Source organism: Brienomyrus brachyistius, unplaced genomic scaffold (genome assembly GCF_023856365.1).
Source record: "Brienomyrus brachyistius isolate T26 unplaced genomic scaffold, BBRACH_0.4 scaffold35, whole genome shotgun sequence".
Lineage (NCBI taxonomy): Eukaryota > Metazoa > Chordata > Actinopteri > Osteoglossiformes > Mormyridae > Brienomyrus > Brienomyrus brachyistius.
The window spans coordinates 3603947-3621329 of NW_026042310.1; the positions used below are offsets into that span (position 1 = coordinate 3603947).

At 43.3% G+C, this 17383-nt stretch overlaps 2 protein-coding genes and 2 long non-coding RNA genes across 4 annotated transcripts; 1 reads left to right on the forward strand and 3 right to left on the reverse strand.

The window, feature by feature from the left end:
• Nucleotides 1–624: 624 nt before the first annotated feature.
• mmp30 (matrix metallopeptidase 30) lies at nt 625–5361 on the reverse strand. The gene is made up of 10 exons (XM_048997711.1): nt 5183–5361; nt 3623–3849; nt 3292–3440; nt 3077–3202; nt 2828–2989; nt 2582–2735; nt 2300–2430; nt 2004–2163; nt 1809–1912; nt 625–910 (listed from the first exon to the last, which is right to left on the reverse strand). Exons 1-10 carry the CDS (start codon nt 5309–5311, stop codon nt 807–809), a joined length of 1446 nt encoding a protein of 481 aa, XP_048853668.1. The 5' UTR covers nt 5312–5361; the 3' UTR covers nt 625–806.
• Nucleotides 5362–6629: 1268 nt separating this feature from the next.
• On the reverse strand, nt 6630–7495 carry LOC125721740 (uncharacterized). Its single transcript, XR_007385956.1, has 2 exons — nt 7265–7495; nt 6630–7105 (listed from the first exon to the last, which is right to left on the reverse strand). It is a non-coding gene; the product is annotated as an uncharacterized LOC125721740 (long non-coding RNA).
• Nucleotides 7496–10880: 3385 nt separating this feature from the next.
• Nucleotides 10881–13331, reverse strand: LOC125721738 (uncharacterized). Its single transcript, XR_007385954.1, has 3 exons — nt 13198–13331; nt 12963–13080; nt 10881–11586 (listed from the first exon to the last, which is right to left on the reverse strand). It is a non-coding gene; the product is annotated as an uncharacterized LOC125721738 (long non-coding RNA).
• On the forward strand, nt 11505–15017 carry LOC125721716 (collagenase 3-like). Its single transcript, XM_048997713.1, has 10 exons — nt 11505–11631; nt 12338–12576; nt 12946–13094; nt 13181–13309; nt 13416–13577; nt 13673–13787; nt 13980–14113; nt 14231–14390; nt 14573–14676; nt 14777–15017. The coding sequence occupies exons 1-10, from the start codon at nt 11527–11529 to the stop codon at nt 14875–14877; spliced, it is 1398 nt and encodes a 465-aa protein (XP_048853670.1). The 5' UTR covers nt 11505–11526; the 3' UTR covers nt 14878–15017.
• The last annotated feature ends 2366 nt before the right edge of the window (nt 15018–17383 follow it).

Sequence of the window (17383 nt, forward strand, 5' to 3'; positions counted from 1 at the left end):
GGTGACGGGGGACCTCGAGCCTATCCCGGGCAGCACAGACTACAAGGCTGGGGTACGTCCGGGATGGGAAGGCAATACGTCAGTATACGAACGGACATCAGAAAAGGAAATATTTACCATAACGTTTTCTTTAATCAACAGAAACACATTCTATAACTGCACTGAAAATTGTTATAGTGCGGCTATTGTTTTACCTTAAATAGAACTCTCTTGCACCTAGGCTGTTAGGGTCTGTCCAAGGGTAACGTTCTATAAGTTACCCTACCTTGCTGACTTACCCTTTGCACCACAAAATATTGGATTTTTACACTTCTGTCAATATATTTGTCCGGGTGGCCACATGCTGCCGTTTGCGTAATATGCAAAGTGCGGTTTTCGATTTTCCCTGAACCTGACCGGCATGAGCGTCCATTATATGGCCACTAGGTGGTGCTGCCGCAGTGATAAATATAATAATACAAATTATATTTTCGAATATTTGTTTATGCTTCCTGGAGATATTCTGCAAGTCTGAGGGTAGTCTGCATATGCTGTATTGCAGATTCCTTCAGTGAAAGTTTAGAATTAAACCCAATATGACAGAAGTACTGAAGTTATCGGAATTTTATGGAAGACAACGTGCAGTCTGGGTTGACGTATTTATTAGTGTCATAAATTCTTGAAAATACGAGAAGCGTGCAGGAATTGTTCACAAAGCAAGAATGAATTGAGGTTAAAGTAACATAGCAGCTAAATAACCTTTTATAATCGCCGCTGTATGTGAGTAAATGCAGCATTAGCATGGTGTTTGCCGGATGCAATGGTTTTCAGTAGCAGTTCAGCCATCCGTAGTTGAGAAGTACGCGGTTGATTGTCTTAGACTGCAAGCTGTACTCGATCTGTCTGGCCCCTTTAGAAAAGTAGAAATAACCTGGAGGAAAGACCAATATGAATGAGAACAGTTACAGGAATAGATGGATTCCATGAGACAATGTTGTGGCTCACTGGCCTTTGTGTGTCTGAGTTTGTCTCACATATTTGTGCTTTGGACCATGAACCAAACGATCTGTGTCCATTGCGTAAGGAGGCCACTCACTGGGCAAAACACGTTAAATTGAGGCTACACTTGCGGCACAAATTCCTTCTTATCTTTGGAGCCGACCCAGGCAAGTGTGAACCGATGAACAAACACGAGAAATTTAATATCTGCAAACTTCATTTGGACATTATACCACCCAGCAGAAATCTGGTCAGTTATACCTGGTACCTCGGTGTCTAAATGAAAGCGATTTACATCTTATTATGTCATTCAGTGATATTTGTACAAATTGCTTCTGCCAGTGTGGGTTACAGTAAATAATTATATCCATCCATCTTCTACTTGCTAATCCGGGTTAGGGTTGGAGTTGAGCCTGGATCTTATCCTACAGTGTACACACCCACGGAGCAGAGGTGGGGATTGAACCCTTGACTCTGGCGCTAGACAACCTCAGCGTTACCCACATAGCCACCATGCTACCTAAAGCACATAACTGTCTCTTTAAATGTATGTAATGAATGTTCCAAAATGTCAGCGATTGGTCCTCTGCATATATCTGTGTGTTTCTGTGTTAACCCCACAAACATTCAACAAAAATTACAGACCTCCAAACGGCACCAGCCAGTGTAGATGCAGCCTAGTAGCTTTGTGTGTGTGTGTGTGTCTGTGTGTTTGTGTCTGTGTGTGTGTGTGCGTGCGTGTGTGTGTGTGTGTGTGTGTGTGTGTGTGTGTGTGTGTGTGTGTGTGTGTACGCCAACGCACACTGATGCCATTGGCCACATTTTCTTACCGGTGTTCTGAAAGGCCGCATCCACCTTTGTACCGATTCCTTGGAAGTTCTGAGAGATGTGTCTCGGATACCCATGGTCCATCTTGCCCCTCCTCTCGTCATAGCTGTAGGTCAAAGCAAACGTTTTCAGCACCATGGACCCATCGTACATTAAAGGTTAGTTAATCAGCTACGTCGGTCAAACATTCCGCTCACCTCCAGTACTGGTCGTTGACAAAGAAGAAGGTCTTTTTGTTGGCCGCCACGTACACTGCGGCGTCTATGGCGGTCACGTGGGATGGGAAGCCCAACCTGGAAATGGCCTTGGGGTAACCAGGCTGCATCTGGGTGCCTTTCACGGCCCAGTACTGCTCACCTGTGAACGTGAGTAAAGAAGCGCCAAGGGAGTGGGAACAGAAGTGTCACCTCAAATTAAAATAGCAGGGGTACATGTGAACGAAACCATGTTTGCCCCCAAACGCTCAGTGCATATGAGGAAGCTCTTGACGTACCTTTGAAAAGATAGGCGACGTCTTTGTCGGTGTTTTCGTAGGCGGCGTCCACAGAACGGATTGAAGGCCAGGTGTTTCTGATAAGTGTTATGGGAACCGAATTGGACAAGCTGCTCTTCTTCCAGTAGTAGCTGAGGGACAAGCCGAGACAGGTGAGGCACGCCAGCCAGGAGAATGTGGCCCTCAGAGAGAGCACACAGACACAAAACCGCACAGCGGAAGTCTGAGATAACACACATACGCGATCTCGGATTCCAGAGAAACCATGGAGGTTTGGCTCACCTGCCTTTGAAGAAGTACAGCTCGTTTCTGATGCTAGTAGCGGCATCAAATACCAGGTCGCGCTGGCATCGCTCCGGTTCGGGTTCGGGTTTGGGTTCGGGTTTGGGTTTTGGTTTAGGCTTGGGATCCGGTTTAGCAGGTGGCTTCCGAACTCCTTAAGGGGACATTGGTAAGGTTTGAGTGTATTTTGGCTTCCCCTTCATGGGGTGGTATTGCCCTTCGTATCCTAGACCAGTAAAAACTCACCATACAAAGCCTGGATCCCAGCTCTGTCATCCGAAGGTAGCTGGTAGTCCTTGGTGTCCACATACTGATAGGTTGGGAACATCAAAGCACTTTTGTTCTTGGAGTGATCCAGTCCCAGGGCGTGACCAAACTCATGGGCAGCAACCAAGAAGAGATTGATTCCTGGATACAGACAGGCAGACGTTCGAGTGAACGGATCAGTCTTATGGTTCTTCTGTCACCATGACCAACTCAGTCGATCAAGAGTACCTTGCTGACTCAGGGTCCACTCTTCATCCAAGTCGAAATGTGTGTCTCCGCCAGTATCTTCTCCTGGGGAAAATGCATGGGCGAGGGTACCCCGCGGGCCATCGAAGGGAAAAAAGTCATTATGATCTGACGAGAGAGGAGAAAGACCGGTCAAAGAAGCGTCGAAAGAAGCGTACAGAGGGGAACACATGTCCGGGAGTAGCACCCGGACTCACCCTTGCTCGTAAACTGGATCATGATGTCTGCCGTGCCTTGGAAGACCTGCTTGAAATCCAAGGGGACGATGTCACTGTAGAGCTTAAAGGCTTGACTTATGATATCGTCCACCTCCTTGCAGCTCAGGTCTGGCGTGTATTTAGTTATTCTGGACGAGGGAAAATTATTGTTATTACTCTAATAAATGAACATTCGTAAGGTGGGAGAAAGGACGTTCTGGGCCAAGCTGAGGTCAGAATACCTCCAGTCTGCACACCTCCATTCGAACCCCCAACAAGATGGACCCACTTGCTTTTCTTGAACGAAAAGCCCTGGCGCTCGGGAAGGTACCTGTATGTCAGTAGGTTCTTCTCCCATTTGGGTTCGAGGAGGGTGTAGTGGCTGACATCGGGGATGCCGCAGCGAGGCCTCCTCATCACCTCCAGCGTGTTAGAGTCCAGCCTGCCGGTGACCTCCAGGCCATAGAACTGCTGCATGGACTTCAGCTTTGTAGCGAATTCATTCCCAGGGATTTTCCTGCCCTTGCCTGCTTTTGAGTAGAAGCTGGACAGGTACTCCTGCACAAATCACAGAGGAAGCCCAACAGCGCCACCTTCAGGACCTGTCTTCGTTCACGTGCACCGGATAACAAATTAGGCAGCGTTTACTTGAAAACTTGCACTTTTATTCAGCTTTATTCGCGTATTATCTGTCCTCCTGGTCACATTTATGAAGTATATATGATAACACATTAAGTATACACTTACTTAATGCATTAATTAAACAGTAACTAAATGTTAGTTACGTACTGATCCCACATCCATTCATTATTAATCATGACAGTTCATGTATTAAACTGTTAACTAATATAGTGCCTGAAAGAAATACATCAGCTGTCATGATTGATTAATCATTGTTTTTCATCCAAGTGGCAACAATGAACTGCTTAACTTGAATCTAGATTGCTTGGAACCTTTTGTTAAGTCTTCTACTAGGAATCTGGGTGTGATAATGGACAAAGGCCTGTAGTTGAATCAAGCTTCTTTCCGCTAAGACTTTTATCCAAAGTTAAGCCCTTTTCTGTCATTCGAAAATTTAGAAAAAGCAATAAATGCATTTATTTCATTAACAGGAGCTAGAAAGCGCACCCACATTAGTCCGATACTTGCCTCTCTCCACTGGCTCCCTGTACAGTTCAGAATTAGCTTCAAGGTTCTCCTGCTCACTTTCAAAGCCTTAAACGGACTGGCCCTTTCATACATCACCGAACTCATAGCTCCTTACACACCACCGAGATCACTTAGGTCAGCTGATCTGTCTGTATTGAGTGCCCGGAAGTCTAGGCTGAAGCAGAGAGGTGATCGTGCCTCTCTGTCCTCCCCCCTAAACTGTACAGTGCCTTCCCTCTAACTGTCACAATGGCCCCTTCACTGTCTATTTTCAAATCCCGTCTTAAAGCGCATTTTTACTCACTGACTTGTAGCTCGCTGTGATCACTCCAGGTTTTACTTCCTCTTACAGTGTCATTGTTTACTGACTGTTTTTTTATTGGTTTGCTTCATTTTCTTTGAGGTTTATGTTGATTCTCTGCTATTTGCTTTTTGTTCAGCACTTTGGGATCAACTCCTGTTGTTTAAAAAGTGCTTTATAAATAAATTTGATTTGATTTGAACAAGCATGAGATCTGTATATAATGATCACTTAGTTACCGCTTAATTAATGCATTAAGTAAGCACGTACTGCTACATTATTCATGTTCCCTCCAGTAAAATGTGACCAGTTATACTCATGAATAAATGACAGGGTTGGTATCGATACACAGAAGGAGCAAAGAGCTGAAGATAACATAACAGAAAGTGCCAGAATATAAAGCGAATAGGCGCTTGGATATAAATGCAAATGCAGGATCACCTCAGCAGCCTGCTGGTCCTTGAGGGACATGGTCTGCTTTGCTCCGGGTGCCGGCGCCGCCTGGCAAGCTGTGAAGGTCAAGCTGATGATGATGACGACAGCTGCTCCAGGTATCATCGTGAAGAACATTCTCCTTGGATCTCCTTCACTGCCTTTCTGCTTGCAGTGTTTATCTATGGTGGCTGGGAGGTGGCATTCCAGGGATGCGTTGACACAAGCCCAAGGCCCCTAGTATGGGGTGATCATTGTGGTGATAAAATACAGTGTGTGTGTGGGGGGGGGGTCTACAATCAGTCTAGGTGCTCCTGACATTCTGCTTGTTCTGCATTTCCATTCAGCTGAGCTCTACTCATTAGGCTTGATTAAATTGCTGAATAATCACGTTACATGATTGAATCACATGATTAAATTCATGACTCATTTCCTACACATTTCGTAAATGTGTTTGATTGTTGTGAGAAAGATGGGAAAATAGCAAAATCACTAAAATATCATTAGATATTTTCCCTTTAGTATAAATCCAGCATGTGATCATTCATCCATCAAACAAAAAAATTTTTAAATTCCCCATTCCTGCCCAGTGATGGGCTGGCCCCCCATCCTGGGTTTTTCCCTGCCTCGTACCCATTGCTTCCGGGATAGGCTCCGGACCCGCCCGCGACCCAGTAGGATAAGCAGTTTGGAAAACGGATAGGTGGAATTCCCCATCCCGTGAAGTGAATTTAATTGTGCTGTACGTAACATTAACGGTCCATTCGTGTCTAATTCAAAGATAGTTCAGCTGGATCAAACTTCAAGCCAACACGCCAAGCTGCAAACCGACGGCGTCGGTGGTTAAACATGGATAGACCGTAAATTAACACACCAGGACAGTAGCTTTAGACATCAGTGAAAAAGCCCTTTAGTGCTGAGATCTGTGCTACAGTCCCGGAGGCCAACAGTTAAATTTGTGGGAAAACATTCCAAGAGGCAGGCAGGAATTACGCAAACCAGCACCTCAGACTGACTAAGGAGCAGGTCCGCTACTGCAGACATGTGTGCTGCCTTACAAAGGCAAACTGCATAAAGATGCACATTTTTATCTAAACTGGGTTATGACTAAAACTGGTTTTATCTTGTGGCAAAAAAAAATCTACTTTAACTATGGCTGGTTTTAAAGGAGATACTTTGTACAACTACATATACTGGAGGACAGCTGAAAAACTATGAAGACCTTTTTCGGTGTCAGGTGAAAGTGGGCGTGAGCACGTCATGCGATGTAACTCAACTCTGAGCCCGCAAACTTGCACAAGGGAGGGACACATAGATTTCCATAGTAAATTAGCTAATACCGGGGAATGGTGACCAGATTGGCTAAAGAGGTGGTGTTGCATCACTCTTTGATCTCAGCGGGGTAGCGGAGGATGAAGAGATTGTTGCACAGATGGAGCCACTAGCAGTAAAAAGCTAATCTTTGCACATTTTTATTGGGTTTTCTGTGTTGAGTTTGTCGTTCAGGTTTTCACCCTTTTTGCTTCCTTTGTTTTCCTCGCCTGCCACCTCATTCATTTGTAATTTGCTCAGTTTATTTTTAACATTCAGCAATGTCATCTGTGGCAGCGGCTTCCAGTTAAGGCTGATATCTACAGGAAGAAGCACTTCACTTGTCCAAGCAGAGCGGCAGCATCCTTTGATGATACAGGCTCTAGGAACATGTTGAAGTAAAACATTTTTTCTTAAGTAGACCTTGGTCAAATAGTTTACCCACCAAAAAAGTCAATATGGTGTTGACTTCCCGTATATGACTATGAGCAGCATCAAGGAAGAGGTCTGCTAACCTCTGAGAAGAGCTTTCTCAGAAGCTTGGAGGTTTAATGATCGTGAATTGAAATTCACGTGAAATGAAATGTCCATGCGGAGCAAACTGACTCCAGATGTAGTGATCTGGAAGAAAACCCACACAGGTTTTTAGGACAAATTGAAAACGCATGCACAGACATGCACACAGGAAACTGCCCCAGACCCCCCCCCCCACTGAAGAACTTTAAACTCATTCCCAGTGACACCGATTACACGGATTTTCAAAGTATGCTGGGAACTTACAAAATTTCGGTCTCAGTTCCCATCCTTGTTCCTGAATCCGGTGAATCACAAACATGAGCAGGGACCTCAGCTGAAAGGTACGCGATCTTTAGATGCGGTGCATGGCGTTACGGAGACAGGTTCGAGTCTAGAACACTTCTGTGACTGTGAGGGGCAAAAAGAAGGGAACACTGAAAAAATCACGACAGCCTGAGATACCAAATACTAAATACTATACACGTTTAAATATAAAGTTACTCACCTATAAGAACTACAAAATATGTATTTTTATATGTATAGTAATTCTACTTTTATCCATCAATCCATTTTCCAAAATGCGTATCCTACTGAGTCGCGGGGGGTCCGGAGCCTATCCCGGAAGCAATGGCCATGAGGCAGGGAACAACCCAGGATGGGGGGGCAGCCCATCGCAGGGCACACACACACCATTCACTCACACATGCACGCCTACGGGCAATTTAGCAACTCCAATTAGCCTCAGCATGTTTTTGGACTGTGGGGGGGAAACCAGAGTACGCGGAGGAAACCCCACGACGGCATGGGGAGAACATGCAAACTCCACACACATGTGACCCAGGCGGCGACTCGAACCCGGGTCCCAGAGGTGTGAGGCGACAGTGCTAACCACTGCACTACCATGCCGCCCCTACTACTTTTATATTATTTTATTTTTAATAATATTTATCCTTACAGAATACATGTATTTTACAGAGTACATATGCATATATATCATACATATATTTCAGATATATTTACATTTTATGTTATGTATTTAATATATGTATTACATTTTAATCTAGTATTGTATTAAATATTATGTATATTATATGTATATGTTTATTGATAGATAACAGTATAAAGATTATATATGTTATGTAGTATATGCCTTAAATATTTTATACTTTTTACTTTTTATATGAAGTATTTTTTTAAATCACATTTTCAATATGTATAGTCATAGTGTAGCGACTATTATTCTTGCACTGATGATCACTTTGACCTGTACGACTTTTCAAGGTATTGGTTGTTTTCTCAGTATCCATAGACACACTCTCTGCAATCCTGGCTGTTGTTATGTGTGCTGTTGTGTGTATCTGAGCTACTGGATGCCGAAATTTTCTTCGGATCAATAAAGTAAGTAAGTATGTATGTATGTATGTATGTATGTACACACACCCGGGGGGAAAATTAAAAGACCACAACAATTTTTTGTTTCACTCATTTCTCAGTTTATTGTTGTGTGTGCCTGTAAATTTTATATATATAAATATATAATGAACCTAGGAGCAACCTGAAGTCTCAGAATTGAATACAGAATTTAAAAATGCAGATTTGTTTAAAAATATAGAGGTATCTCAATTTTTTCCATGTCTATCTATCTATCTATCTATCTATCTATCTATCTATCTATCTATCTATCTATCTACAGCAGAATGTTCTAGATCTGTTGGTCTATATGACAACCCTTTCAACAATGAGGACCACATGACATAAGCTTGCATCGTCTGCCTAAGTTTTCAGATATTTCCTTCCCAGCACTAAATAAAATCCGACACGGTATTGAGCAAACGTGGGAAATGACCAAAATGACCACTACCATGTGTGATTTAGGGAAGCCGAGGGGGCTGCTGTCATGGGCTCCCACATACACACTCACCCACACGCGAACACACACACAGAGTCATCAGCACGCGTGTCCGCACATCTGTAGGCGTCCTGCCCAAAACGATTTCAGCCTGCTGTTATGGCAGCAGTCATGCAAAACAAGCCCTGAACGTTTCCCAGAGAACTGGTATAAGCCACCTGAGTAAGCCGTTGTTATGCTGAATACTCTGCTAAACAAACAAGGTTGGTGTTCAGTGACTGGATATATTTTGTTTATCACACCAATCTCTGTAAATTCTAGGCACCGCAGAGCAAGGGTGTCAAACTGCAGTCCAGGGGGGGCCGGAGCCCGGCACATTTTTGGGTTTCCCCTCATTTAACACACCCGATTCAACTCCTTGTGCTAATTACCACACAGTGCTTGAGCTGAATTTTTTGTGGTGGAACAGGGAAGGAACTAAGCTACACAGGACTCCGGCCCCCCAGGACTGCGGTTTGACACCCCTGCTGCAGAGCGTAAACACCCTAAGAGGGGATACTTTTCTGAGAATCAACTTGCCCAGAGGAAAATTGTAGTTAAAGCGTGTTCTTATCTTGCATGGAGAGACAAAATTGAGATTCTCATTTTAGTTTTTGTTTTGTCTGATGTGATTCTCCTAAAATTCTCTAGGAGAAGTAAAGGAGACATAGGTCACCTAGGGAACAATATTTGCGACGAACAAAGAAATCCTACCAAACTTGAGTTGGTGTCATTAATGAGCAATACGGGAGCCACAAGATTCATACACTTAGAACCAGAGCAGAGACTCAAACCCGGGTGTCTGGAGATGAGAGGCAGCTGACCCGGGTGCCACCTTGCAAGAATTGCATCCTTGTTCATGATAAAAAATGAAACATGTGATCCAGGCCCTTCAGCAACTATGAGCAAACATGGCCTCAAATATGAGGACGAAGCGAAAATAGACAAACTAGAAAAGGATAAACTTTACTACTGAATGCGATTGCAGCAGTAAATATGGTACCTGAAGGAACTGAATCAGTAATTCCATCCATCCATTGTCCAAACCGCTTATCCTACTGGGTTGTGGGGGGGTCCGGAGCCTATCCCGGAAGCAATGGGCATGAGGCAGGGAACAACCCAGGATGGGGGGGGCCAGCCCATCGCAGGACACACTCACACACCATTCACTCACGCATGCACACCTACGGGCAATTTAGCAACTCCAATCAGCCTCAGCATGTTTTTGGACTGGGGGGGGGGGGGAATTGGAGTACCCGGCGGAAACCCCACGACGACATGGGGAGAACATGCAAACTCCACACACATGTGACCCAGGCGAGACTCGAACCCGGCAACAGTGCTAACCACTGCACCACCATGCCGGTCCTTGAATCAGTAATTGATATTTTTAAAGCAGTAAAGTACAGATGTTTATTTTTGCTGCACAAGACAGCACAGACTCGCAATTACACATGCAGAAGACAATGCATTGTGGGCTGCAGCTTCATACAGGAACTTGGCTGAGATGAGAATAGTTTGAGTTCAGAATCAAATTGAGATTATTGGGTTGTAGAGACAATCTGAGTACTATTTTGGAGCTAGAAGGGACCTCTTTTGAAACTGATAGGGAGGCTGGTATAAGATTCTGTGTGTCTTTTTGCTAGAGAAAAATAAATGACAAACTGGAAAATTAAGCTATACTCTCATTTAGGGCGATTCAGGTCCAGAGAGTAAAAGTCCAGACCAGGATTGTGTTTCAACCATCCAGTTGAGTGACTGTGACACGCAACTGGTTGGTTGAAACAAAAGCTTGGTCTAGACTTTCATATTCTGGACCTGAACTACCCAGTTCTGTACACCGCATCTTAGACCACACACTCTTATGGTGATCTGCACAGTTACAGAGCCTTTTGACCCTGTCTATGTTCAGTTGCAGCCACACATTTTGCTGTAGCATAAAGGAGGTGTATCTATGACAGTGGCCAGTGAGGGGACATCTTCCATACCACGTTTAAACATTTAAACTTAGCTTTTCTTTATTTCATTGACTAATTTTACAAAAATGTGTATTGAGATTCACATTTATATCAATAATAAAAACCTTCATAAATTCTTCTTGAAGTCCTACTTCCACATTTCTGAATTTCCTGTAAGCAATACCCACTTCAAGATTCCAGAGTTTATTGCGACATACACAATAAACAGTCACAATATACGATGAAAATATTACATCTGCACATCCTTCTGGCCACCGATGAACACGATTTAAACACAAAACACGGATTAAGCTGTTTAAACACGGCAATAAACAATAATAACAATGAACAAATAAACACAGCATAATGTAAGTAGCTACCACAATGTAAAGATAATGTGAATATTAAAACACATGAATAACTAGGCAAGAAGTAACTGGCCAGTGATGTGCACTAATGAAAACGGAAGCACATCAATCTAATAGTATGATTCACACTTGAAAAGGCCAGGTTATTTATGTAATGCATCATTATAGAGAAGTGCCCGCCTCTCACTTAATCATGGATGCGTAGAATCCCAGTGACTCAGGCAAAGGTTGCTCAACACTTGAGGGTCATAGAGTATAAGAGCGGAGGGTCTCACAGCCACGACACCAAGCAGCAGCAGCTTCCAGCTTAACATGATGCTTTACGGAGCGACCATCTTCTTCTGCCTTGCGATGGCGGTTCACTGCATCCCCCTATCACGAAATGACGCAGGGGACCCGGATGAGGACGCAGCCAAGGTGAGACTCCCTAGTTACACTACCAGGCAAATGTTTTACACACCACAGGGACCACTTTTCCATTTATTTCATAAACTGCAGATTTTTTTACTTTTGTTAAACACTGGAAAGTTGAGCGGGCAACTATAAATGGAACGATATGTCAAATAAAACGTACTTCCATTGTAACATGGAAAGAGTGTGTAACAGTGCATGTCTGACATCCTATTAACTGGTTCTCTGGTGATGGCAGAGTCAAATTCTAGGCTGTTCTTTGACTATAAATGCGTTAGTTAACCGTTTCATCCCATGAAATGGAGCAGTATTTAATGTCCCTAGTAGAAAGAATCCTTCAAATTTTCTCTGCTGTTACAACTTATAGAGGAAGATACTTTGATGAATCAAAGATATTACTTTTTTTGGTAATAAAGGTACTCAAATAGTGAATATACTGTCAATTAATTTGTTAGCAAATAATATTGAGTGTATTTTTAGTAAATGTTAAGTGAGTAACATGCACGTGTAGAAAATCTCAGTGTGTGCAAAAACGTTTGACTGGTAATGCACTCAACGGCATAGATTTGAGACGTCCTTAATTAACCCCTCCCACAAATGCGACCATAATTCCAATATCCAGCTATTACCTGCGGAGTCCTAGGATGCCAACTACAGTCCTGCTTAACTCGCATGGTCTCATTATCCTGCATTTGTTAATGCTCTTTTACAGACCTACTTGAAGAAGTTCTACGAGCTAAAGGACAATCCAGATGATAGAGTTTGGCGCTTCAATCCATTCACCCTGAAGCTGAAGGAGATGCAGCAGTTCTACAGGCTCGAGGTGACAGGAGTGGTGGATGACAAAACGCTGGAGGTGATGAAGAAACCGCGCTGCGGGGTCCCAGATATGGCCGAGTATTCCAACTTTCCAGGGAATCCAAAGTGGCCCAACAACCAGGTGACTTACAGGTGAGTGAGACCCCAGGGTCAGTGTGCAGGGAAGAGGCTCACGGGAGATTCACTTAAACAAAAATGTTCTGACGGCAGAATGAAAAATGATTGGTTCAGAGAGATAACCAATCAGATTGTAGAGGAGCTATGTCTGAGCAACTGGATGAGGCAGGAATAACCAATCAGATGTCTTGGCCCCACCTCCTAGTTGGTTGGACCCACCTCTTCTACAATCTGATTGGTTATCTCTCTGAATCAATCATTTTTCATTCTGCCCTCAGAACATTTTTTCGGAAGTTAAAGTGCCACAAGTGACACGCAGGGGCTTTGAGGCAGCCCAGGCGTTATTTAAGTTGCTCATGCCTGTCACTGCTTCCCATCTTCCAGAATCGAGAACTACACACCTGACTTGTCTCCGTCCGAAGTGGACCGGGTCCTAAAGGACGCCCTTGAAGTCTGGGCCAAGGTCACTCCTTTGCAATTCACACGCATCAACTCCGGTGTGGCCGACATCATGATCTCCTTCGGCCGCAGAGGTATGAATGTCAACAGCTGCCGGCTGCCCCTGTGCATTAACTTCCCAATGAAAAGGCATTGAGATAATTTGCATTTCTGCCATCAGACCACGGAGACCCTTACCCATTTGACGGACCCGAGGGCACCCTGGCTCACGCTTTTGCACCTTCCGCGGGCCTTGGGGGCGACACTCATTTCGACGAGGATGAGACTTTTACCTCTCGCACTACAGCAGGTGAGCATTTCCGGTCAGGAACCCCCTTTGAGGACCAGGAACACGGGAAATTCCGATGAGGTCTCGGGAGGGATAAGTTTCTTCACCGAGTCTCATTTTCTTTCAGGGTACAATCTGTTCATGGTGGCAGCCCATGAATTTGGCCACGCCCTTGGCCTGTCTCACTCCACGGACCCTGGGGCTCTTATGTACCCAATATACAGCTACAGAGATCCAAGCACCTTCATTCTTCCCTTGGATGACGTGAAGGGAATACAGTCACTTTACGGTGAGCCATGTAACATGAAACCACAATGCGTCAGTTGTGCTGAATTGTCCTCGATGTAAAGTGCTACAGGCTCACTGATTGTTTCTGGTCACCAGGTGTGGGAGGAAAAGGTCCAGTACCACCCCCTAAAACACCTGACGCTTGCGACCCCAACCTGGTCCTGGACGCTGTCACATCTCTGCGTGGAGAGATGATGTTCTTCAAAGACACGTATGTACGATTCAATTCTGAGACCAAGTACCTGCTAAACATCTCCTAGAACATGAGCCATTTAAGGTCAAGTACTAATAAATGTATGAAGCTACGCTTTTATCCGATTAAATATTATATTGTGCATGAAGCTTCATCTCCGGGGTGTAGTGCAGTAGAGGAAACTATCTTCCTCCTTCTCCTCCTCCTCAGGTTCTTCTGGCGTAGTTTGCCCGACGTCAGCCAGAGAGAATTGCACCTCATCAAAAGCTTCTGGCCAGAAGTTCCCAACAACATCGATGCCGCCTATGAGAATCCCAGCCTGGACAGGGTGTTCCTCTTCAAAGGTAAACAGCAAGATAGGAAAAAAAGCTTTGGTGATGGCAGCCCGTGCTGATGTGAAGTGCACCGTCTACTTATACTGTTAAGAAAACCTTACAGCCTGTCCCTCTCCCGATTCACAGGTAATCAAGTCTGGGCTCTGTCAGGCTATGATATTGTGCCTGGCTACCCGAAAAAACTCACCAGTATGGGTCTGCCAGCCAGGCTTCAGAAGATAACTGCCGCCTTGTATGACAAAGACAGCAGAAAGACGCTGTTTTTCATGAACAAGCACTACTTCAGGTTCGTGCAGCAGACAGTGATACTGCCGTAGACGCACTGCGCCGAATCAGATTTTGGCAACATTTTTATCGCTGTTCGGAACAATACGCAGTAATGAAATCCAGGTTGATTTTTGAGTATTTGCAGCTGTATTTGTTTCCCGGATAAACATGCTGACTGTGCAACTATATCCTGCTCTGCAGCTACGACGAGAGCAACGGCAAGATGGATAAAGGCTACCCCAAACTGGTGAGGAATACTTTCCCAGGCATGACCGAGAGAGTTACGGCGGCATTACAACTCCAAGGTGGGTGCCATTTCTGGACTCCTTAAGCAGTTATATAAAGGCACTGTTTAACGCTCTTTCAGAACGTCAGATCGCTCTCTAATCATATACTGTTTCACAGGGTTCACGTACCTGTTCAGTGGTCGGCGCCTATACGAATACAGCCACCAGCGCGAGGAACTGCGCCGCGAGCTTCCCGGAACACACTTCTTTAACTGTTGAGACACCACGTCTCGAAGCAGCCTTCCTGTTTATCTATCAGCATTATTTATTGCAATGATTTTTAAATATTTGAACTTAAGCTATGCAATTACAAGTATCGCCCTTTACAATATATTTATTACAATTTCCCTAAATTATTTATGATTTTTTTTAGTTCACTGTTATTTTTTTATTTTTAATTTTTTTTGGGGGGGGGATAACGTGATTTATGAACTACCAGAAACAGATCTCTTGTGATTTTGCGAAAATAAAAATAAAATAAAGTTAATGTCACTAAGAACTAAAACAGTGCATATCATTTAATATCCTTTGAGACACAAAACAACGCACGTCACAGACATGGCGTATGGTGCAGCCAAGGAAAGGAAGGTGACAATCCAATTGCACCTCCAAGAGACAATCCAGGGATTTATTCGAATACAACTAAAAACACACCGGGGAAAATCTATCAAAACAAACAGACCGCAAGGGATCAAAATAAAAACTGGAGAGAGAGAAAAAAAATCACAGATTAACAAACTTCCAAAAAACCATAACTCAACACAACTAGGGAACTAAATAGATCAACATACACATTCTGACACAAAAGCATTGACCAGCTAAAAAAAACTAAGTCAAGAACTTAAATACACAAACCAAACTGAGCTAACAAGGACACAGGAGAGGCGTATTAACTTAACCAATCAAAACAGAACACAATACAAGCAACATGTGAAACTAATGAGCAGGATCGAGCGATCACAGAATTAGGAAAGTAAAATTAGACAACACTAATCAAACACCGGAAATACAAGACTGATACAACAAGAGGAAAACACAGGGAGGGTGGACCACGGATGGGAGAATTGACAGGAAACACTAGGAAAACCAAATCCCATAGCTACAAACACTGGGGAACAAAAGTCAAATGAAATCCAGAACACGCAAGACTGCGTCAGCGTCAAACCCACAACCCATATGTTTGCAAACTGAGCCACGCGCTCAGCCCACTGTTCGCTGTGCAGTGGTCTGGGGAACAGAGAAATTCGAAATGGGGAAGGGTCACAGAGGGGAGGGGTCGGACGCTACAGACCCCGACAATGATCGCTCTGAAGCAGCTTGCAGACGGCCATTTACAAACCTAAATAACACAAGCAGCACGCATGCCCCCGTGCCCCACTAAATCCTAAATACGTATGCTACTTTGGTCTGAAATTAACGTATTATTTATTTATTGTTGTTATAATTTATTGTTATAATAATTGTTTTTATCCACATTTATATATGTGGGCTAAAATGTTGTGCGCTGGAAGCAGGCGAAACAAAAACGTAAGCACATTTTCTTGACGCTTATGTCAGTGTAAAGCGAAATTAACGACAGAAAAAAAAATAGTTATGCTTGTGGAAGCAAGACAGTCTAAACGAGAAGTCAGAGTGAGTTACGTATTTGTGAAAACTCTAAAATGTAGCTGCAAAGCATAAAATGTTATCGATTTCCAAAATTGTCTTTTGCTTCTTAAAGCTGGCAATCTAGTGTTAGCAATACTTGGAGGATATTAAGGTCAAATGCATCTGCCCCCCCCCCCAGTCAGTCTCTCCCCCCCCCCCCGAGTTGAAATGGTCTAGAATCTCCACCTGTACCTGGTACATACTGTCAGAAAATACTATAGACTGATTAGATATTAAAAATTAATTTGCTGTGCTGCGTTTGGAAGTATCGCTTAAAAAAATAAAACGAATGTAAAGAGGATATTCAGATGCATTTTGTTCGCACGTGCGTATGGGGGGTAAAAGGAACAAATAGCCTATTAACTTAAAATAAAACAATTAATATACATAAAAATGGGTTTAATGTATCGATTAAAATAGTTGTTCTTTGCTGAAGACGCAATGTAACTTCAAATCAATTGCATTAAAATAAAAAATTAACGTTACGTTGAATATTAATTGTTTGAAATTAAATAAATCAGAAGTATTGTTTAACTTACCACAGAAAAGTTTAATATATAGTAGCACCAGCAGAAAAGTAATTTATTATTAAATTACAAATCTCTGACATTTCTTTGCAGCAGTTTCATACATACTTCTGTGCGTTTGTTTCATTTTTTCAATCGTGGACACCGAGGTATAGATTTCCTTGCTGGAAATTAATGCAATTCACCCTCGATGCCAGAAACCCGGCTCCAGGGACAAATTTTACTACATCGCAGACAGGAAATTTTAAATCCTTAATTATGGAAAAGCCGCTTGAAAATATTTAATCCGAAATAACAGGCATGCATTTTAAAGCGAAAACCCTGCTGTTTTAATTGAGTTGAAACGGAAATTGACCTACCTCAATGATTCTAAAAACCAAAAACGTGTTAAAGCGCCCCTCCAGTAAACATATATTATTCCTCAACTGTAGGATGTCTAAACAATTCTTTATGTTCGCCAGAAAGTACTGACACCATTACAGACACAGAAAGACTCTGTAACCGACAAATATCTTCATAAATACATACATAATTCAGCTATCACCGCCATG